This window comes from Leishmania panamensis (assembly GCF_000755165.1).
Source record: "Leishmania panamensis strain MHOM/PA/94/PSC-1 chromosome 26 sequence".
NCBI classification, from domain to species: Eukaryota; Euglenozoa; class Kinetoplastea; order Trypanosomatida; family Trypanosomatidae; genus Leishmania; species Leishmania panamensis.
In genome coordinates, this window is record NC_025872.1 from 640652 (window position 1) to 663260 (window position 22609).

General features: G+C 60.0%; 5 protein-coding genes across 5 annotated transcripts, besides 1 other annotated feature; all 5 read left to right on the forward strand.

Moving 5' to 3' along the window:
• Positions 1-222: 222 nt before the first annotated feature.
• Positions 223-7083, forward strand: LPMP_261790 (hypothetical protein; the record flags this gene model as incomplete). Its single annotated transcript, XM_010701696.1, has 1 exon — positions 223-7083. The coding sequence occupies one exon, from the start codon at positions 223-225 to the stop codon at positions 7081-7083; it is 6861 nt and encodes a 2286-aa protein (XP_010699998.1).
• Positions 7084-8335: 1252 nt separating this feature from the next.
• Positions 8336-10945, forward strand: LPMP_261800 (hypothetical protein; the record flags this gene model as incomplete). Its single annotated transcript, XM_010701697.1, has 1 exon — positions 8336-10945. One exon carries the CDS (start codon positions 8336-8338, stop codon positions 10943-10945), a length of 2610 nt encoding a protein of 869 aa, XP_010699999.1.
• Positions 10946-13633: 2688 nt separating this feature from the next.
• On the forward strand, positions 13634-16582 carry LPMP_261810 (hypothetical protein; the record flags this gene model as incomplete). Its single annotated transcript, XM_010701698.1, has 1 exon — positions 13634-16582. One exon carries the CDS (start codon positions 13634-13636, stop codon positions 16580-16582), a length of 2949 nt encoding a protein of 982 aa, XP_010700000.1.
• A 117-nt stretch (positions 16583-16699) lies between these two features.
• Positions 16700-17126: a repeat region.
• A 1081-nt stretch (positions 17127-18207) lies between these two features.
• On the forward strand, positions 18208-19155 carry LPMP_261820 (ELMO-domain containing protein 2, putative; the record flags this gene model as incomplete). Its single annotated transcript, XM_010701699.1, has 1 exon — positions 18208-19155. The coding sequence occupies one exon, from the start codon at positions 18208-18210 to the stop codon at positions 19153-19155; it is 948 nt and encodes a 315-aa protein (XP_010700001.1).
• Positions 19156-20525: 1370 nt separating this feature from the next.
• Positions 20526-22145, forward strand: LPMP_261830 (hypothetical protein; the record flags this gene model as incomplete). Its single annotated transcript, XM_010701700.1, has 1 exon — positions 20526-22145. One exon carries the CDS (start codon positions 20526-20528, stop codon positions 22143-22145), a length of 1620 nt encoding a protein of 539 aa, XP_010700002.1.
• Between the last annotated feature and the right edge of the window lie 464 nt (positions 22146-22609).

Sequence of the window (22609 nt, forward strand, 5' to 3'; positions counted from 1 at the left end):
GCGGGGACAGTAGAGGCCTCTCTTGGTGCGACAAAGGATCTCATCGGTATACACCATCCACCCCCACCCCCTCCGCCTCCGCCTCCCCAACTGGTGACCTCTGGGGCAGACACCGAGGCCCCGCACGTGGTCTTGAGCGGCCGCGGTGCTGGTGGTGGTGGCGCAGCGGCGTCCTCCTCCACCCCCGTGACGGGCGATGTGCCTGTCGCGGCGCGTAGCGGCATGTATTCCTCCTCGCGGCGTCAGGGAGGGGCTGCGGCGTCAGTCGGAGCTCGACTGACACTGCCTAGATCAGGCGCAAACAGCGCAGCAATGCCTGCCGTGTACGGTGGGGGAGAGGACGTCAACGGCGAGTCGTTGGCGTCCAACACGGGTTACTCTTACAACAGGTACTACGGTAGCGACCAAGCCAACTACTTCAGCTCTAGCACCTACGGCTACAACAACAACAACCAAGGCGAGTATCCAGGAGGTGGTGGCGGTAGCGGCGGCTCAACGAGCATGCCCTATGGATCTATTCCTGGCCCTGTGGTGGGTAGTAACAGCAGCGGCCCAGGGGCGAGTGACGGGCAATCAATGCCCGTGTACTCCTTTCCCTACCACTCATCATCATCTGCGACGGCGAATCTACAGCAATGCCCGAACCAGCATTCTACCCAATACCAGCAGCCACAGAGGCAACATCAACTGCAGCAGCATTCACCCTGCAGCCCGCAGATACCCACCGTGGAACAGGGCGGCAGCGCCTACCAGGGCTATTATCAGCAGACCTACCAACCACAGCAGCCTCAAATGCAGCTGCAGCAGCGATCGCTACACTTCCAAGCGGCATCCTCCACCTCTCAAAGCACAGGCGGGGAGGGCCAATACTACGGCTACTGCTACGGCAGTAGCCCTGGCCAGCGTCGCAGCCACGCCCGCACGGCGAGCAGCAGCAGCGGGGCGCACTACTACAATCCACAACAGCAGCAGGGATGCCCGCCGCCGTCTTCTTATGAGGGCGAGACTCTTTACAATCAGGGCGGCACAGTGCAGAGCAGCAGCCAAGGAGGCACCACGGAGGGTTGCTACCAGCAGTATGCTCAATGTGCTTCGTATTCATATCAGAGCCCCTCGCCTTCCGCACAGCAGCAGCATTCACCCTACATTGGTGGGGAGGGCCAAACCTTCTCTATCTCGGCGTCATACGGCTACACCTTACTGGGCGCGAACAAGAGTAGCCAGCCTTGCAGCACAACCGCCAGTGCGTACGGTGGCGAGAGCGATGTCATACAGGGTGCCTCGCCGGCGCTCTACTCCGGCGGAGCATATGCCCAGGCAGATAGCGCAGGCAGCACCATGAACGGATCCGAAGTCCGTGTCGTTGGCGGGCATGGATACGGTGCTAGCGCCGCAACAGCAGCTGTGGGCAGTGGCGGTTCTGGTGTCGGCTGCGGTAGTGCAATCGAAGGCTACTACGGCACCGGCTACGCCGGCGGTTGTAGTGCGCCAGTGTTGCATGCTTCTCCCACACAAAGTGTACCCTACACGGACACCGGCAGTGACACCGTCGGAATGCCGCTCGGTCCCGTCAGTGGCAAGAGCGGCCAGGCTGCAGCCAGCGGCAGCTACCCATACCCACAGCAAGGGAACGTCGCTGATGTGGAGGATGGAGGCCAGTCATATCACGGCTACGCGGCGAACGGTTACCGCGACTACTACTACGCGGCTGCGAATCAGATCGGCGGCTGCGAGATCAGTCCCGGCTATGGTTACACTGCGGGCCACACCTCGTCACAGCAGTCACCAATGTCCTATCAAACTTCCTTTGGTTTCGGAGAGGCGCAGCCGGTGTCATCCGCCACCGCATCGCCGCTGATAGCTGAAAATCACCACCGTGGAAGCGGAGGTCCGCCTCTGCCCCAGCAACCGCAATATCAGCGGAGGGGCAGCTTCTGCGCGCTTGATCCTCGCTATGGCGGTGGTGGTGATGGCAACGGTGGCAGCTACGACGCTTATGGCTACGCCCTTCAGCATCCACAGCAGCAGGGGTATTACCGAGGTTACAGCAACCCCTCGCAGCCTCAGAACCGAGTTGACGCGAGGTCAAGTGGAGCATCGCTGCCAGTCATTCGTCACTCTCAGTGCATGCAGCAGCAGCCTGAGACGGCGACGCGGCGGTACAATGCTGCTGAGGAGCAAGGCAAGTGCGGTATAGCAGAGCAGATTACCAAGACACAGGCTCCAGATGACACGGTGCCGATGCCGTCAGTAAGAGGTAGGGGCCCCAGCAGGAGCAGCAGCAGCGGTGGCCACGGCCACGGCGACGGCGGCGTTGGCGGTAGTGTGGTGCCAACACCATCTCGCAAAAGAGGGAAAAAAGGAGTGGGCAGCGGCACAGCTCATGCCCATTCAGCTGCAGACACTGAGGCGGCACGCGAAGCAGCGGAGAATAGTGAGGGGCGTGAGGCGTGCGGCCAACGCAGCGCTACCCTCAGCACTACCGTCCTACCTGCGTCCGCTAAGGATGCGGAGTGTCAGCGGCAGGCCTCGCTTCAGCAGACGGACGCGCCAATACTGGAGGAAACATTGGGGGCGCGCGAGCCGCTCGTCTCACTAGAGCTGCCACCTTCCTCGGTGAACGCGCCACGTCGACAGCAACCACCGCTGCGGCACACAGGCGAGGGTAGTACTACTGGCAAGAGTGGCGGGGTACCGAAGGGTGAGGTCCGCTCGCAGCAGGCGGCTGATCTCTGCGTGCCTCACAAGGGTGGTACGGACGCAGCGACGCCTGACGGCGGTGAGTATTCGATGACCGGAGTGAAGGGCAACGTCGATGAAGAGGCTAAAGTTGATCACGCCTCCGAGACTTTCAAGGATGGCAGTTGTGGGACGGCCACGCCTGCTAAGGCTGCGATTCGAATGGACCACCACAGCTCCAGCACTGCTAGCGGCGGGAGTTGCGGCCAGCGGCGGCACAGCAGCAGCAGCACCGAGTTCACTGCTGCGCACGCGAGCCCTGTATCACACGGCAGTGGTAGCGGCAGCGGTGCGCAGAGCTTCCTACGGCGCTCTCCGCTGGCACCATGTCTCGGTGCGCCGTTCCACACATACATCTGCGGTGCCATTGTAGAGCAGGCGGCACAGCTGCAGGCAAACGCGTGTTCATCATCCGCCACCGGTGGCAGGACCGGCATCGACGCTGCCAGTGCGGGTACCCCGTCTGTGCCCCTTTCAACGGGCTCATCGCAAGCGCTGCCGGCCATGTACACCCCTGTCCAGCGTCTGCTTTCGCGTGAGGTGTCGCGTGGGGCGCACAGCGTGGCCGCGGAGAGGAAGCGGAGACTGGCGCAGGCATCCAATGACAGCGGTTGCGGCGATGAGGAAGGTGCCTGTGCGTACGGTGAGGAGGACGTAGAGTATGCCCGCGATGGCGCGGAGGCGCCCGAGGCGGCGAGCGAGGGGAGCAAAGGTGAGGGTGCGGAGGGCGGCCTGGAAAGCGTGCGTGACCTCGGTAGTATGCAGTCCGCCACAACGCTGCTCACAGCCGACGCGCTGGCGGCTGTGAGGGAGGCACCCAACACCCCAGCTTCCCTGCCTCCTCCCGGCACCACACTCACGGACAACTCTCTTCGCTCGAGTGGTGGCCGGCCTCACCACATGCACCTGCTTGCCCACCACCACAGCCATCACATGCGACGATCGACCCCCGCCTCAGAGGTGTCATCGCCCTCGGCACCGGCACTGCATCACTGTCGCATCTACCATAGCATCTCTCCCTTTTTGCAGCCAGCTTCGTTGGCTGCAAGCTGTACAGCCTCTCTCTTGGCAGGCGGCAGCGCCGCCACAAACAAATATGTGCAGTCTCCGGAGAGCGCCTCGAGTACTGCGCTGCCGCCCCGGCTTCCCAGCGGGGGTGGGGGCGGCACACCGCACTTGCATCGAGTTGGCGACGGCTCGCGTGAAGGCAGTGGCGCAGCCGCAACCATGCAGCCTCAGCAGCTTCACATGGGTTCTTACCCCTACCAGTACAACAATCAGGCCTCGATTGATCTAGACGGTGGCCGCTGTGCCGTTGTTCCGGAAGGGGGATCTGGAGGCGCTGAAGAGCTTCTCCACTACTCTTACCAAGGCAACGTAAGTGGTGGCTGCAACACCACGAAGCCCTTGCTTCGGCAACCGCCACTGCAGAATCCAGGGACTGAAGACGGCACCATCGACCGTTGTGTCGGTCCCGGCGGTGCCTTGCTGACGACCTCGCCCGCTACCGTGGTGCACAGCACGTTTTTCAATACGCTCAACCAAAGTAGCCTCCCGCCCTCGATCGGTGCTACGGCCCGGCCGGGGTCTTCGACACCATCGCCAACCTCACAGCACCAGCACCACCACCAACGGGCTGCGAACAGTGGCGGCGCCAGTCGTTTCGCGACGAGTCCAGATTGTGCCAGCCAGCAAGGCGGCACGAGTGGACCGGGGAACAACATGAGCAGCACCTACGGCAGCAGCCATCATGTTAATTCTCCCGCGCACCATCGCTACCCCAGCCCCACGCACCCCAATGGCTATTTCACCGGCGGCAGCCAAATCAACTTGCAAGGGGGCGGGCACTACCCGATGCTGGGGACGCGGCCACCCTACATCTACGAGTATCACGTGGGGCAGGAGTTACTGCTAGAGGAGTTCCATGCCGCCATGCGCTTCAACGCCGCCACCTTCGGCAATATCGCGTGCCTCGTGGACGCCTTCTCCCCGCAGGTACCGGTGGCAAGCAATCTCGAGTTCCCCTGCAACGAAGAGCAGTGCCAGCTTATTTGCACTCGCAGCAGTAGAGGCCTTTCTTCGCCACCTGGCGGCGACAGCAGTCAGCACGGCTCCGCGCCGGGCAGTCGCAGCAGCCCCGGTGGCACATTTCCTGTCCTCCTGAAGGAAGACGCGCGCGCCATAGGCGGAGCAGGCCACAACGGCACAAGCGGCAGTGGTGGTGCCCAGGAAGGGCCCGTGCTGCCGGCACCGCGACCGGCACATGCGGATCGAACGCGCTACTGGGACTTTTCCGGCTTCTCTTACTGTGAGCCGGTCGTGACGCTCAAGTCCATCTGGCAGAGCTTCGATAACCCATTCGGCTGCGTCGTGAACCTCGCCGAGCCGATCTACCCGGCGCCGATGCGACCCGCTGAAGGCGAGCTGGTGTATACACCGCTGCTGAGCGGCTTTCGCATTCGTTTCCACCCAGCCTCGTCTGCATATAAGCGGCTCGCCGCTTTGCGCGAGGTTCGCCGCCAGCGGCATCGAGAGGAGGCGGCGGCCGGTGAGGGTGCCGGTGCGGCAACGATGGATGAGCGTGCGGCAACGAGTGTAGAAGGAGCGGTGCGGGGCGGTAGCAGCTGCCATGCAACGGGCCCTTACGCGGAGGAGGATGGCGTGCTCAAGTGGAGTGCCACCGACCGGCCTAACAATCGAAACATTATCGTGGAGCAGATTGTGGAGCTGGCGAAGTGCGACGAGAGCTATGCAGAGCTGCTGACCGCCACCACGGCAGATGTTGACCATCAGTCGTGGGTGGCGCTCATGTGGCAGCCCGTGTTCTGCGGCGGTCATTCATCGAAGTACAGCTGCGGCACTTTCCTCGCTTACTACCTCCTCCGAGCACCGCGGCACCTGTTTATCCCTTTCGCTTATAAGAGTGAAGGCGCTGCGATGAATAGCTCGTGGAGCAGCCCAGTCTTTCGTGGCGACCGCGCTGCGCTTTCTTTTGACCTCTGGAGCTTGCAGCGGCACTACCACATCGCGCGATGGGTCTCACCGCCGCCAATGACACACATTATGGCGACACTATCCGTCGACGGTGAGGACGATGAGGCGGATAACACCACCTCCTCATGTGTATCCACCAGCCGTGGTCGTAATTCGTGGGAGGAGGGTCAAACCGGCTGTGCGTCGAATCGCACCACCGAAAGCTTCGGCTTCAGCACCAACGGTGACTCCCGTGTGCGTCTCCGTGACGTCTACGCTGGCAGCGCCAGCGTAGGTGGTGGTATTGACCTGCACGCCACGACGGGCACTACGAACGCAGCAACCTGCCCTGCAACAGCAAAGACGACGTACGTGCGTATTCCTCTTGTCGGCTTGATCCCAAATCGATGCCGTTCCGAGGTGTGGTTCAAGCCCATGTACGACGCATCACTCATGGGAATGCGTCAACATTGTGGTGGCGGCGGAGGGGTGATGGGCGGCGGCGATGGAGCGGGAGCTGGTGTGTCCGGTGGCGGTGTTGGCATGGGGTCCTCGAACGGATTCGGGGGTGCTGGGAGTGGCGGCAGCGGCGTCGGAGGTAATGCAGGCAACAGCGGCGACCACGCAGGCCTCTACGCCTTTTACGCACCCCTTTTCCTTATCGTGACAGCGTTGCAGCTGATGTGCTGGGACGCCTACAACGAGTGGGAGCACAAGTCGCCCACATTGACGGCCACAGCTGCTCGACCGTCGACGTTCTCTGAGGCGAGACGAGACGCTGAAGACCCGGAGGTGGCCGTTGACGGGACTGCCGGTGCGGCCGGTACCCCCTCCTCGTCCTTCAGCAATCCTTTGCCTGCGATGATGGAGGAGACGATGTCGACTGCGCAGCGACCGCAGCAGCAGTCTGACTACGACTTGGAAGCCGCTACCACTGCTGGAACCGGGGGTGGTAATCCGACCAGAGGCGCGGTAGCCCACCGCAGAAACCTGTGGCCCTCCTACGTTACTAAAGGCGTGGAGCTGATGACGGATGCCGCCCGGCAGTATCGCACCGTACGCGAGGTGGCCAACCTCGACGCAGCCGTGGACGAGAGCGCTGGCGGCAGTGCCATGGTAGGAAACAACAACGGAGGCTTTGCGGCGGCGAACGAAGCAGGTATTAGCAGTGCCGAGGAGAAGCGGCCAGGTGAAGGAGACAAGAGCGTAGCGAAGCAGCAGCGCGTTGGATGTGCGATCGTGGCGGGCGGAACAAGCAGCGCTATGTGCGATCCGGTTGCTCGCGTGATTGCAGGGCTGCTCGACTACTATCAGTGGGCGCAGTACGATACGTCTCTTACCGCACTCGCCACCGCCTACTGTGCCACATAAGATTGACGCGAGTAAAGAGACACGATGCGCCTACACGTGTGTCTGGCGCGCTTATCGCCCTGCGGTTCCATTCTCTCTCCCCCTGTACCACTGCTGCTACCTCTGGTCCCCCCCTCCCCTGCTTTCCTTGGGCGATTACAGTCTCGCACGCAGCCGCTATCGACACGATCTGTTTTTCCTCTTCCCTTCCCTTCCCTTCCCCTCTTCCCACACTGCGGCTGCGTGTGCGTGCGCATGTATGTGATTTGGCTTTACTGTCGCCATGGCTTGTCTCTGCAGTGGTGCGTGCATATGCTGCTCTCTCTCCCCCTTTTTCGGGTCTTTCTCCTCTTCGTCTTCGCTTCGCCGCCGCGGTCGCCTTGGTTCCTGAGTGAAGCGGCGACAGAGTGACAGCGCAAACCGAAATAAAGGAAAGCGGAGTGGCTGTGTTGTAATGACCTCCCCTCTTCTAAAAGTATCATCATTTTCAGCAGCAGCGAGGCGTGCGGGGAGAAAACCAACGGAGAATGGAAAGTGACCCCCCTCACACACACACACACACATACACACACACATACCATACTTACACAGACGTGAGTATCCAGGACACTACGCATAGCTCGCGGGTTGTGCAGTGAAGGGAGGAGAGTTGGAGCGTCGAGTGCTACTCACTGCGTGTCGTTGGTTCTGGCACCCACGCTGCGTTCCCTATCGATCAGTCTTATTTTCATGCGCCATGAGGCCTCTTGTTCTGTAAGTCCTCTCCCGTCGCTCCCATATTGGTGCGTGCAAGTGCATGAGCATGGGTGCGTGTGTCCAAGCACTGTTTCTTTCACCCCTCTTCCCTATGTCCCCTCCCCTCATTCTCTTTCGTTCGTCTCCTCGGCTGTTTGCAGGATGCCTGCTGCTTCTCTTCTCTCGTCTGTCTCGCAAGGAGACGCGCGTGCGCTCATTACACCACGGCGCACTTCGGTGGCGGCCACGGTGCCGTTTGGGAGGGCATCCGCGTGTGCTTCACTCTTATTTTGTAGCTCTCTATAGTTTTTCACCCCTCACCCTCTGGGTCACTCCTCGCTACTTGTTGGAGGGGGCCGAGGTCTTGCTGTCGAGCCTTAGCTGGTTGATCCCGTACCACGTACTCTCAGAAACCCCCCTACGCACATTTTCTCTCACCCCCAGACGTATAGATACCTGGCGGAGAGCAACACGCTCAGTCGGACAGGCCTTTTCCAACTCTTCTCTTGTCCTTTCGAATTCAGTCGCCACGCGCTGGATGTTCCGCTGGACCGCCGGCACAAAGGCGCGGGCGGACCGCGCGTCACGTCAGCGCGGCCACCCTGGAGGCTCTGCACGTCTTCTTCTCGCACGCTGTCGTCATCTTCACCCTCGCCCAAGTGACGCAGCCACGTCGTCGGCCGCCGCTACCGCCCTCGGCGTTGCTGTAGCCGCTGTTTCCCAAAGCTCAGCGCATTTGGGCACCGAGCAGGCTCACAGTTCACTGACCGTGGTACAATCAGCTCCGGTAGTACTGGATGATGAGGTCGCTGACGCCGCCGTAGTGACTGAAGGTGTCTTCTGTGACGCAGTGATAGAGGGAGCTGCTCAGACGAGCGTGTGCTCACTGTCGACGACGACGGATGTCTCCTCTCCGGTACTAGACGCCCCCGTGAGTGAGGCGGTCCCAGCGAAGGATAACGAGTGCAGCAACACCCTCCAAGGTGCAACGGCAGAGGTTGCTTCCAGTCCATGTCCCGCACCTTTCCTATCGCGCCGCTGCAGTGTAGTACCTCCGTCACCCACTCGCGACGTAGTGGTCAACCACGGCAGCGACCCGTCAGAGCGTCTGTCCAGAACATCATCTTCACTCCCTTTCATCGTATTACTGAAAAAGCAACAAACACCGCACCCACCGTCACCACCGCTGTCGGAGAGGTCAACCCTCTGCTACCGAGCCCTGCCACCGCCTCCCCTGCAGTCTTCCTCGCACTCATCCTCGGCTGCCGAGACGGAACCGCTTGTCGAAGCTCTGGAGGTAAAGGCTGCACGACGAGGAGCATGCAGGCGCACACTAGAGCGGTCATTGCTGCATCATAGAGAATGGAGGCAGCGGCATAAGAGGCAGCGATGTGGTGAGACGCCGCATGACAGATCATGTGGCACCAATGCACTGGTACAGAGCAGCGAAGAGGAAGTGGCCGACACCTACGCAAAGGTGCAACGACAACATCAGCGGCAGTGCGTTGAGAAACAAGCTGGTGGAGAGAGGTGGCCGAGCTTTAGCATCAATGACTCCTCCGGTTCCTATCTCCATCAGCGGGACCGGATAACACAACGTGAGGAGCAGCAGCCGAGACCCCACTCTCGACTCCGCGTCGCTGAGCAGTCGGTAGATTGCATCGCGGTACAGCTGCCGCTACAGCGGGCAAAGGACGCGCCTGCGCCCACAATAACACACACCACGGTCGCCTCTCCATCTACACATTTTGGAGCTCAGTCATCGTCGTCGCTCACGTGCGCGGAGCGACGAGAGTCACAAGCCTGCTTTGCTCAAGACGACGACCATTCACTACCCGCTGACATGGCGATAGAGGTGGCCTCCGACACCTTCCGCCACGACAACAATGGGGGTACACTTGCCACACGAGGAGATGTGCGCTTCTCAGAAGGCGCCGGAGGCCGCTCTCTGCCCATCTTCGACAGTTCTCCAGGCTACCCCGATGGACATGTGGGCACCTACACGGCTAGGGAGACGATGTTGTCGTGGAACACACTGCCCATCACTTCAACGTTCAGGCTCCCCCAAAACTCTCCCAAGCATGAACTGATGCCTGTCTTCGAGGACCAGTCGCTGGGTTGGTTCCCGCAAGAACAGGTACAAGCTTCGCAAGACGTATTCGAGTATGCGAACACCGCAGGCGGGATGGGCCGAGTCGTAAGGGATGACCACAGCCGATACGGGGTAGCGCCGCTGGTTGAGTCTGGCTGGAGTGTAGTGGGACCTGCATCCGCGTTTGCAGCCACGCCAGCCGGAGATGGCGAGGCATATCTCTGGATGCCCGAATCCGGTCCCCCTTCTTTCACTCCCTGGATGCAGCGTGATTCTGACGGTGGTACCTACGCTGGGGCGTATGCCCTGCCAGCTGATCGAGTAGTGGCGCCTGGCGGAGGCCTTGCCCTTGACCTTGGCGACACTCATGCAGGCTTCTATGGCGGCACACCAAAGGAGCTGAGCTGGTGGCCTTCCTCAGCCGATGCCGACTGTCGCGACGCCGAAGGTGGACATGACTGGCAGCTGCGTGTCGACCGTTGTCCTACGTCATTGGCGTGTTTGAGCAACGTTAGCGCTCTGCTTGGATCTCGTGGCATCAGTACAGAAGCTCCGTCTCTTCCTGGTCTGTTCAGCTCACATGCAGTGCCTCGTGAGTTACCCCCGACACCTGCGTCCCCGTGGACGACCGCTGGCGAGGGTGAAGAAGAAGTTAGTGGAAGAGGCAGATACGGTGACCGCAACTTTTCTGGGAAAGGCTCGTCTCTGTGCCTGCTACCCCGCTCCTTCGAGGGTGCTCTGGGAAGCAACTTCGGTCGTGGCGATGGGGACGTGGCTTTGTGTTCTACACAGGCGGCGGCGCCGTCAAGCCACGACTGCAGTTATCTTCCACCGCCACAGGCTCACACCGTGCCATTTTTTGGCTTACCGACTTCTCCTAGTGTAGTGAGCCCCTCCAACAACACCACCCCTGCTGCTGCTCCAGCACCACCTCGAGCATCGCGGCTACGCCAGCGTCACGGCGGCAGCGCGTGGGGATTACGTGCGCTGAACGGCACGACAGAGCGCTGTCGCCGCTTTTGGGAGCGGTGTCGGCAGTCCCACGTGCCCAACTAGCGAGGCGGATAACTCCACGAGCACTCCGGAGAGCGCAGACGCAGTGGGGAGCGAGGACGGTGGAGGAGAGGGAAGGGGAGTGGTGAGTGGTGCCTCGAGGGGCTGAGACCAGATACAAAGGAGGGGTTGCTTGGGCGTACGGGGGGGGGGCAGAGCGGCCTATGTGTGTGTGGAGGGGGCGGTGTTGGCCTGCGCCATTGGTTCTCCCCCGGTCTCCTTTTTGCCTACTTTCACCCCCCCCATGTCTCCCTCCCCTTTCTCTCCAGCGTTACACTTTCCCCCTTTCTTACGTCGTTTCATCACCACACGGCTAAAACGGCCTACATTTCGTTTTTCTGTTCGCCTTTGCGCACTTTTTTCTCTTTTTTTTTTATTTGACGGGTCACTCGTGCGTATGCGTGCGTGCGTGTGTGTGGGCCTCATGAGGGTTTGGCGCGCTGGAGCCCCCTCTTCTTCTCTTTCCCTCCCCATCCCTCCCTTCGCCTCCTTCGCCACTTCAGGTTGTTTCACTCACTCTACGCTGCCTTATCTCGCTGCTACTTCGATTTTTCTTATGCACCAATTTCTCAATATTTCTCAGACCTGAGCGCACGCGCTCTTTCGCCCTCGCGTGTTCATCACCTCTTAACTTTTCGCTCTTGCGCTTGCTTCCGCCATCGCCTGCTCTTCTCAGGAGCATGGGGAGAGGGGGGTGGTGGTGCATGCAGTAGTGAGAGACTGAAAGACTAACAAAGCTGAGGATACACAACAAGGCGACACGCCTGCAATATATACTCGCAGACAGCGATATGCGAGGGATGCTTAACTGGGCATCTTTCTTCGATCGGTGTGTGCGTGTACCCATGAGAGCCACATGCCCACACGCATCAGTGTGGATTGAAGTTTTTCTTCCTCGGATGCCCGTGACGCCATATTTTTTTCCCTCTCTGCTAAAGTGAGTGGGAGAATGGAGGAAGGAGGAACAGAGGCTCTTTTTCCCCCTCTTTGAATCAGTGTAGGTGTGCGTCTCTTGCGCACACCTCTTGTTGCTCTCCCTCCTCACTTCTTTCTCGTTTCCTTACTCTTCCTCTATCGACCTACCCCTTGCAGCTTCTCGCCCTGCTCCATGACACCTCGACTGGTTTAGATAACGCTATACAGGTGACCACATGGTCACCCCCACACCTACACGTCTTTACTCCCTCGGCCTTCCCCCTTCTCATGCTCTGCACGAACAAGTATTTTGTTCTTCTAGAGGACTCTACAGGTGTCTCTTGCTCCTTCTTCTCTTCCTCTCCTCACCACCTCCACCACACCTCACCTTATTCCTCTTTCCCCCCCTTTGTCTCGCAGCAGCAGCAGCTGCTTTTTCGCTTCCTGTTTCTCTCTCTGGAGATCTTTTCGCTAACCCCGCTCGCCTCCCCCCCTCTCCCCCCTCTCTCTGCCATTTTCCACCCCACTTCTCCGGACGCCGATCGCTTTCTCTGGGTGTTGAGGGCAGGGGAGAAAGCGATCGGCACATTACCTACCCATTCGCTGAGGAGGCTCTGCGGCTTTGCTGCGCAGGTGCGCGCCTGCTGTCTTTTTTTTTCTCTGACTTTTAACTTCTCGGGCTGTTTTGTGCCGCCACCATCGCCATCGCTCCGACCGTGCACCACTGTGAGCTCCTTCGTTCCGTCTTTCCCTCCCCTGCCCCCCTCCTCCCCCCCTGTGCTTTCCACGTTTCATTTTCGCATTTTCTTCTCTCTTTGTGTTTGTGCGTCTCTCAAACACTGCGCATCTCCTCGTAGGCATTGTTGCCTCCTCCTCCTCTTCCCCCCCTTTTCTGCCTTTGCCGGAGGATCGCTCTCGTCTGGTGCCTTCTACATACCCTTCTCAAGCCTTTTGCTCTGGCGCAAACCGTCATCCCCCACCCACGGGTGTTGCAGAGACATCACAGACAGACGGCGCGGTGGGCTGACAGACGTGTGATGGATTCAACTAACAGGTTGAGAGACGCGTGTGGCCGATAGGCAACCAACAAGGAGAGAGGAAGCAAAGCACACCCACACACACCTGCACGGATGCTCTCTATTGCGCCTGCTCTCCTCATCCCTCCAGGAGATTTCCTTTTTTTTTCCCTCTCCCCACTCGCTTTCATCACCGCCATCACTACCATGCAGGCGATTACTCCTACAACTGCTACTACTTCTGCTAACAGTACCTTTATCACCGCTCCCCGTTTCCACCGTCGTCGACATCACCGCTTGCTGGTGTTTTGTGCTATCACCACGAACCTTTCTCTCCCTTTCCGGCTCTTTCTTCTCGTCTCTGCGCCTTCCTTCCTTCCTCGTCGCCTTTGTCGTTCTCGCACTCTGTGAAGCCGTCGAGCCGCACATGCTTGGCGACCTTCCCTGTATGTGTGTGTGTCTCCCTCTCCCTCTCTGTCTGCCTGTAGTTCTATGCACGCTGCGGAGTGGCGCCCCTTCTCCATCTCCTCCTTCTCCTCTTGCCTGCACATCATTTTCTCTTCGCCTTTGAGGCTTCCTTTTGTTTTTCGTTCAGACGCACGTCGTTGCCGTCAGCGCTACACCGTCCGCGGCCTTTCTCCGTCTCGCTTGGCATCCCCGGTGCCATTCCACATACGCGAGTGTTTCTACAGAGGCACGCACATACACATACACACACACACACACGCAGACGCAAACCGACTCATGCACGGCGGTCGCCATGGATGGTTGGTTTGAGTATGCGCTCGGGCTTAGCGAGCTCATCTACAGCATGAAACTGCAGGAGTACGAGGACGCCTGCGCGTCGCTGCTGCTGACGGCAGCCACAACCACGGCAGCGACTTTGGTTGCCGAGGCTGGCGAGGCCAACAAAGCGAGGAGATCCAATGAGAAATTTCATCATCACCGCAGTGGCGTTGAGGCTGCTGTCGCCCCTACCGCTGCACGGGCGGCGCATGTGCAGTCACCAGTGCCAATGGGCTCCTCTGCTGGTAGTCCTCTTGTTTCCGTTGATGGCACCGTTCTCAATGCGTTCACGCCATCATTCGCGGCCGCCGTTTCAATTTCTTCCGATGTCCCCGCCGTAACTCCTGACAACAGAGCGGTGACCGATCCGGGCACTGAATCGAGTGCGACGTCAGTGCTGAATGCAGCGTGCCTCGCTGAAACGTGCGGCATTGATCAAAGCACGACTTCGCTGTCATCCTTGTCGCCGATACACGTGCCCCCTCCCACCGTAGGCTGGGACCGCCGTGCCCCTAATCCCACCTCAGGCGCTGTCGGGTCGCCTGCGGAGATCATTGAGGCGTTGGTGGACGCGATGCTGCTGCGAAAGTCGATGCGCACGGCGACATCGCGCAGTCAGCAGATCGATGACATCCAGGCAGAGGCGGACTTCGTCTTTCAAGAGTTGGAGGATGTCTTTGCGCTTCAGCCAGGGGATGCTGCCGCTGCTGCTGCAGCATGCACAGGGGCTGATGTCGTGCGGCAACCCTCCCCGACGCTGTCAAGCTACACGACCACCCACTTTCAGTTCCCTGGCAACGAGGAGGAGTGTGACGTCGCATCAGAGAAACCTAGGGCTCTACCATCGCCACTTCCCGCCTCCGGCGCCGGCGAGCGCCATCTCCTGTACGGCGAACTGACCTCTGTCGGAGTACGGCAGCTGCAGGCCATCAGCATGGCGTCAACCTGCGTGATGCGCGAGGAGCACAGGCGCTCGCCCGATTACGGAACTGGCGATGCCGACTTCCCTGCCCACCCCTCGACGAGCATGGCCAGCTCGCTCGGAAGCTTCTCAACTCCTGCGTTCAACTCCGCGCCACCGGTTCCCCGCAGTGTAAGTGCTCCGTCATTGCACACTCGACATCATTGTCATAGTCATAGCCATGCTTCTCGGGGGGCCGTTGTCGTCGCGGCAGACGTGGGGTGTGGCAATGGGCGCCTGCTCTTCGAGTGGAGTCGGCTGGCTGCAGCGGCGTGCCGTCGACGGCATACCTCGTCACCGCGGCAACACGTGGACGAGGTCGGTACGTTCGTCGGCGCAGCACCGGCATCCTTTACCCGAAACTCTACCACGAGCACTTTGGGTAGCACCACAGAGGCGACGACGGCCGCAGCAACTAAGCATCGCAGCAATCTGCTCGCAGCTGTTTACGCACCTCTAGGAATCGAGAACCCTGCGGCAGTGTGGCGTGGGTGGCTCGGGGTCGGTATAGAGCTGGTGCCATCTCGCATGCGCATTGCCCGAAAGGCGCTGGTGCCGCACTACCTGAACCTGAAGCAAGCCTTGCCGATTCCTTCAGCCGGTGACGGCGTGGCGGCCCCCGTCACCCACCTGGAGCCGTGCCCGCCTGAGGCTATCGCAGACGCCGATCCTTCTGCGTCGTACGGCGCCTCCACCTCGTTGCAGCTCGGCATTGTCTCTCATACCACCGTCGTCAGATCGTCCATAGGGTCGCCAGCGTCGACGGGCATATCGGTCGCCAAGCTACCGAGCTGCCGGGCGCCGCAGCCATCTGCGCGTGTGCTGCTCTATGAAGGTGATGCCCTGGCTCCTGGTGTGCTGTCGAATGCGACGATGTGCCAATTTCCAAACTTTGGCTGCCACAGTGAGCCCCTGCTGCTGCGCAGGTCCTGCGTCGAGCACGGCGGCAGCGGCGAGCACGGCTGCTGCGCAGGCGGCAGCACCATCCCGTGCACGACAACGTCAACGAATACTATTTCAGCTACGGCGGCAGAGATGAACAAGGCGCACTTTCTCAATAACACTCGCAGTGGCGTGCACAGACGTAGAGGAGCCCGAAAACCTGCCAGCATGGAACTGGCCTCCATCACGGATGCCAGCGATGACTGCATCGCTCGCGGCAGTACAGTGAAGCAGGGCTACTATCCGCTGTGCCACATTGAAGGTGAGCCGCCACTCACCGGGAGGGAGGACCCGCACTTGGTGGTTTTCTGTTGCGGACTGGGCTTTGACGAGGCGCAGGTGCGACGACTCTGTCAACGACTGGAGGACATGCTGTTGAACCCTTCCTCCACTGCACCAGTGACAACACCGTCCTCCGTTGGAGAAGACTCGATGATGGACCCGCAACCCGGCATGAAGGTGACCGGTTTTCCATCGTACCGCACTTGCCAACACCACCGCCATATGGCTCACGGCGGTGACGCGGAGGCCGCGGCATCGCTAGCCAACTGCGCCTCGTCGTCTTTGCCATCCCCCGAGGAGAGGAGTGAGGAGGACATGAAAACTCAATACGGAATGCGACCGTTGACACTGACCCCTGCAGACCCCGGCATTGATACCGCAACAGGTATCGGCGCTGGCTTTGCCTCGCACCGGCGCTGGGAAAGTTTGACCTGTGTGCTGCTGCTGCGTCCTATGGATGTTCTTCTGCCGACATTCCCGCTCTTCCGCTACGCCCGCCGCGTGTTCGACACACTTCACCAGCCAATCTCGGCGGAGGACACAGCACTGCTGCTCTCAACTGGATCCCGCGCTGGCGGCAGCCCAGTGCCATTCAGCATGCGTGCCACTCCGGTGTCGGAGTGCCTGCCTGGGTCCTCCAACGTGTGTGACATGGTCGAAAGCGATCTTTGGAGTACCACGCTGGAGACGACCTGGATGAGCGCGGCGCCTGCGTGGGTGGTGCGCTTTCATTTCTGACCAATTCAGATATGTGCGTGTGTGTTGGTGTACTCGTTCTCTGCTCTGTTTCGCAGACACCGCAGGTTTTGCTTTCCTCTCTCCATCCGATTCCCTTTTTTCTTCCTTACTTGTCCCCCCCGATGACGGGCGGACACCCCTCAGTGCGCGGTGTCCAGCCTCCAGCGCCCCCCTACTCTGTGCGGAAGCCGAGCACCCCTCCCCTATCCCCCTGCCAATGCCGAAACACCTCTGGTGGCGCCAGGGCCATGTGCCTGCGACATGGGGAAGTGAGAGCGATGCGCCGCTACGGATGTCGGCGGTCAGGTCGCGTGTGGCGTTGCGCCGGAGCGGCCCGCGACTGTGAGCACAGCTGACCGACCGACATGATGAGCGCGGCTGTGGCGTGGCCTGTGGGGCGGGGGTCGTGCTCGGGTGACTGGGTCGGCGCGCTGCTGCGGTGCGTGTCTAGGGCTGCTTCGCGCCAGGCGGTGGGCCCGCGACAGGCCAGAGGGTGTGTGTAGACACTGCGGCGGTGGGGCTCTTGCTGTGTGGCGGCGAATGGTGAAGGTGACGAAGGAAGGTCGCTTCGTTCGTCGATTTTCCTCGCACTGATGTTGTCTTTCCCAATTTCCCTCTGCGAGGCTTTGATGAGTTACTCACGTTTATTCGTTGCATTTTTTTTTCTGCTCGCGCGCGCGCGTGTGTGTGTGTGTGTGGGTGGCCTCTTTCTTTCCCTGTTCCTCTCTTTCCTTTTCCTCAGTAACCGCCATCGAAGTAATAGAAAAGCGCTCTCAGCAGCAGCGACCATTTCATGCAGCAGCTGTCGCCATCACGGAGGGCTGCTTGATGAAGGGGGAGGGGGAAGGAGGTGCGTCCACTGCGTTCTTTAAAGGTCCCGACCTATATACACACATGTGGATTTTGTGCCTTGTGCGACGACTCCGCGAGGAGCGAAGGGCAGCTCAGCTGTACGCGACAGGAGCAGCTCTCAGTCCTGCTTTAGACTCTGTTTGAGCCTTTTTTTCTTGACCTTCTCCGTCACGGGCAGCTTCTCGTGTGTGCTCGAGTGTGCATAGGCATAGGTGCGCGTCTACCTGCGTGTCTTGCTCAACTCCTCCTCCTCGTCTCTTCCCCTCTCCCCTTTTATTCCCCAGCTGCCCACAGCTAGCTTCCCTCACGCACACACATACACACACCTGATCACCGCTTACCGGCTCCCTAGAGGGATTCAGAAAGGAGGAGGTGCACGCATCTTCTTTTCCCATCTCCTTTGCGGAGCATAAGCAAACAATTTTCTCTGCTGCACGGTACTGCGTCCCCCTCTCTATTGCGCGAGAATGACTGCACCACCGTTGTCCTCCGCCTCCCCCACCTCCCTCTTGTGTACTTCTTCGTCTCGCACAACGCAAATAATCGCCACCGCGGTGACAGCGGCTGCCGCACTCGGCGCCGGAATACTTTTGCTAGTGGTATCGAGGGGGAGTGCGGGTGGTGGCGGAGGCAGCCGACGTGCCTTCCGGTCTGAGAGCTCCATCCAGGAGCCGCGCCAGGCGGTCGTTGAGGCGCTTGAGGCGATACGTGGTGGGCGATGCACGACGTGTGGGGAGCTCGTGTTTTTCCTGCGTGGGCCTCCCTCATCTCCGATGCCGCCAGCTGCTCGCCTCGGCTTTCTCGGGAGCGCTTCAGGCACCACCACCGAAAAACTACCAGCGTCGAATGCGCATTCTCTGCAAATCCCCGTCTCTGTGTTGCACTACATCCAGGAGAGCTATTTGCCCTCTGCGCGACGTAAGCTGGTCGAGGTGCAACAGCAACAGCAGCTCTCCTCTTCCACGCCTGCTCTTCAAGTGGAGTACAACCTCTTTGCGCAGATGGTCGCTGCGGACGTGTCGCTGCGTGCGCTGAATGTGGAGCGGGCGACTGCATTTGACAAGGACAATAGCAGCCACGTGAACCTCCTCCAGCAGCTCTGGATGGCCACAGGCAAGTCGGCGGCGATGTACAGTTCGCTCGGACCGCAGTGGGGCAGCATTGGCTTTCAAGACGTCGACCCCGTGACAGACCTCCGTGGCGGTGGCGTGCTGGCGCTTCGCCAGCTCGTGCACTTTGCGCAGGTGCACAACGCCGCTTTTCGTGAGATGCTTACCTACAACGAGCGTGTGCAGCGCGAGGGCAAGCACAGCTGGTATCTGCTTGCTGTCGTCAGCATTCAGCTAACGACTCAACTGCTGCTCGAGCAGAACTACCCACTGCATGTGGCACATTTGGAGATGCTCTACGACGCGCTGCGCCTCGGGGCTGGTGATGCGACGGCTAAGACTGTCAGCCGTCGTGCTGTGGCAGCACAGAAGGGCGTGTCCCTCGACCGCACAAGTGCCGCAGACACGGCGGCCTTTTGGGACTCCTGCAAGAGCTCGTGTAGTGCTGAGGCAGGCATGTTTGCGCTGCACCACGCGCTGCTGCTTCACTTCAAAGATTGCTGGGCCCGGGACGAGCCGCACGTGATGGAGTACAACGCGTACATGTCTGCCAAGGTGTACAGCACGTTCTTCACCACTAAATGGGCAGACACCACACTAACAGCGCTGTAGAGCGAAAGGAAAGGCAGGGAGCGTGCGGGTGTGTGCGCTCTTACGTGTCTGTGGTTTACCTGAAAAAAGGTCGCCTTGCAGTGCACGGAGACCTCACGTGCATTCGTGTCGTCGTCGTGTTCGCTAGTACCGGTAGTGATGGTGCATGTCAGTGGGCGGGCCGGTGTGTTCGCCACCTTTTCCACCCTAACAACCCTCTTCCTTCTTTTCCTCTCCCACCTGTGCGTGCAGTGTCCTCATCTGCCTGAACATTGAGGGGAGAGGTACCGCTGAACCTTTGCGTGGGCCGCCGTGAAGGCTGTCAAACGTCTTGGTGTCGCTTCCCAAGCATCGTTCCTTCGGTGCCTGTGTACGTGTGTACGTGCCTGTTCCTCTTAGAGGTATGTATACCTACATGACGTATGCGTGCTGCCACTAGATGAGTATGGCCCCCCCTCTCTCCTCCCGTGGAGCGGGGCGGCAACCACAACCGAGGAGGAGAGGGGGAGCACACGCGTATCTACGGCTACTGTGCGGGCAGAGAGGTGAAGTGAAACACCCAGAGAAGGAGAAAGGGGATGTCGAACTCGCTGCGGAGTTGAGCCATCCCCAGGCGGTATGTGGAATACAGCTTCGAGGTGGGGTGGGGGCAGTATAGCAGAGGCCTTTTTTTTTTTTGCAGTAGCTCTTCGCACTTCCCTCTCTTGTCTTTTCTGTTGTCTGCGCGCATGTGGCCTGTACTCCTTCATTCTCTCTCCGCCTCCCCGCCCCTCCGCCTCCCTGTGCCCTCCTGTTCTGCTGCGTCACCACCGCCACCGTTATCCTGTTTCGCTCATCCCCCCACCTCATCACTCCTCTCTTTTCCTTCCACCCACACCCACACCCACACACACACACATTGATACTGAACACGCCATCTCATTCAGGGACTTGTTTTCCTGTATACCTTGTTTGTGTGTGCCTGCGCTTATGCACACCTTTGTCTGTTTCGTACTGGTTCCACTTCACTTCCTTCGTGTTTGCCTCCCTTGTCGCTTGTTGTTCCCCTGCCTCCCCTTTCTTTCTTTCTCTCTCGCAACCACACACACACACATCGTTCACCTTACCTCGCGCACGTACATACCAACCACATACGCCATTCACCCAGCTCATTCATCCAGCAGCTTGACCTTGCTGCGTGATCAGAGCAGTTGTGCACGTTTATTCGCGTGTGCCTCTATCGTTGTGTTCGCTCGACTCCCCACCCCCCGCCCCTGCGGCGCACCTTCTCGTCTTCCTCCTTCCCCCGCCGCCCCCCCTTTATTTCATCTTCTCGCTTCGCCTGTCCCACAATGTCGCACCTCAATCCTAACGCGACGGAGTGGAGGCCAACAGGGAACAATGCGCACGGAATGACAGATTTGGCCCTGCCACCTGCCACAGCGCAGCCCGAGGACCCTGCCGCAGCCTCTGCACCGTCGAAGAGTACGGGAGAGCAGTCTCCCGTGGCAGCGCCGACTGCTGCCGCTGGTGCCGCCACGAGCACGGTGCCGTTCTACATCCCCAGCTACATGACGGGCGGCGACCCCACCATTGCAGAGAAGCTTGCAAATATTGATTGGGAGGCTGAGTTTAAGAAGCTAATGGAGCTGACTGGGCAGATGATTGATCGGCAGCTGAATGGACAGAACGGAGACGAGCGGCCGGCAGTCAGCAGTGGTGGCGCAAGTGCCGGCCATGGCAGTGAAGCCACGAGGGCCCTCGGCGATGCTAAGCCGAGTGGACCGAACTCTGTAGGCGCCTCGCCTGCTGCCGCCTCCTCACTGATTCCTCTGACGTATGCAAACGCAGTGAAGAGCTCAACAGCGGCGGCGAGGAAGTCGGGGACACTCGGGGTTGCGAGCACGAGCGCTACTGCTGCCGCCAACATGGTGGACATGGAGGATGACAGCGCCAGTGCGACAGCAACGTCCAAGACAGGCGCCGGCAAGCACCACTGGAAGAAGCTCACAAAGGCGCAACAGCGCCATGAGCAGTCGCAGCGCAACGCTTTCGAGGCCTTTGCGAATGCCCTGCTGCACAGCGTCTCCCCGTTCATGGCGCCGCTGCGAGCCAAGTGCAAAACATCGCTACCACACATCAAGGTGGACCAACGCTTCGGCAAAAGCGGACACCCCGAGACGGCCATCGCGCAGTTCCTCGTCGCCCCGCTGGTGACGAACTACCGCCCGCGTCACTTCCACGATGTCGCGCCGGGCGAGCTCATGGAGTTTCACTACGACTTCGCACTGGTGCTGCAGGCGATCCGGTCGGCGCACGCGATCCATATCGGCTACGGCTCTACGTGGAAGCGTTACGCCGTGCCGTACTGCTACCTGGCCTGCCGCGAGTATCGCAAAGAGGTGCTCGCGCTTTGTCCAGAGGAGATCCCGAACTCTCGTTCGGAAGCCATCTACGAGGACGACGTGGTGAAGGACATCACGGAGCTGCTGCTGAAGCGCGGCGAGGGATTGGAGATGCTGGAGACGATGTCAATCGTGGAAGCGATGCGGAAGCGCGTCGATCTCTACCCCCTCTACGATGCTTTTGCAACTCTCTTTCAGAACTTGGAAAACTACCAAGTCGAAATCTCTGACATACGATCGGTGCCCTCACGCTTCCTTCTGAAGACGTCGCGGCTGGCCGTGGAGGCGATGCCGCAGCCGATTGTGCTGGACGACGAGGTGGCATGGGATGGGCTGCCGGAGGTATCACGCGTGCTCGTGGAGGGTGGCGTGGCGACAAGTGGTGCTGCAGGCAGCGAAGCAGATGGCGGCACAGCTCGCTTGGCGTCGAAGCAGAAGGCACTTAGCACACTTGCACCCGTGGCTGCTGCGACTGGAGCTGTTTCTGGTAAGAGAGGTGCGGCCTTGGCCGTCCCGCCGGCAGCCAGCGGCACTACCTCCTCGTGGCAAACGTTGGCACCGCTGATAGTGAGTGTGGCGTGTGTGACAGCAACGATAGCGGTCGTCCTAATAAAAAAGCGGCGGTGAAGGCGAAAGAAACGAAGAACTGCTCAGAGGCCTCAAGAGGACTCACGATGGGGCAACGAGAAAGGATTAGAGGTGGGTGTGCACGGGATCGTGTGTGGGTCTCTCCACGCATCTGCTTTCCTTCTTTGGCAACCGCCCTCCCCCCTCTTCCCCTTCTGTGCAGGCGCCACTGGCCCCTCCCTTGTGGCCGCCCCTTTCCTCCCACACTCCCCTGCTGCTGCATCCGCATCGACGTTTCAATTTTTTTCCCTTTGGTGCGCGCGAGAAGAAAACAAAACAAACCAACAAAAGAAGCGACGGACTGGTGCGGTGCGTGTGGGTCCATGTCTCGGTCGATGGCTTGCCGCACCGGTGCATGGCTGCATATCTGCGTCCGAGTGAAAGCGCGGTTTGAATGACGATGGCGGACCTTTTCGTTTTCCTACGTGTATCATTATTTTGTCCCAACGCCCATCTCCTCCTCC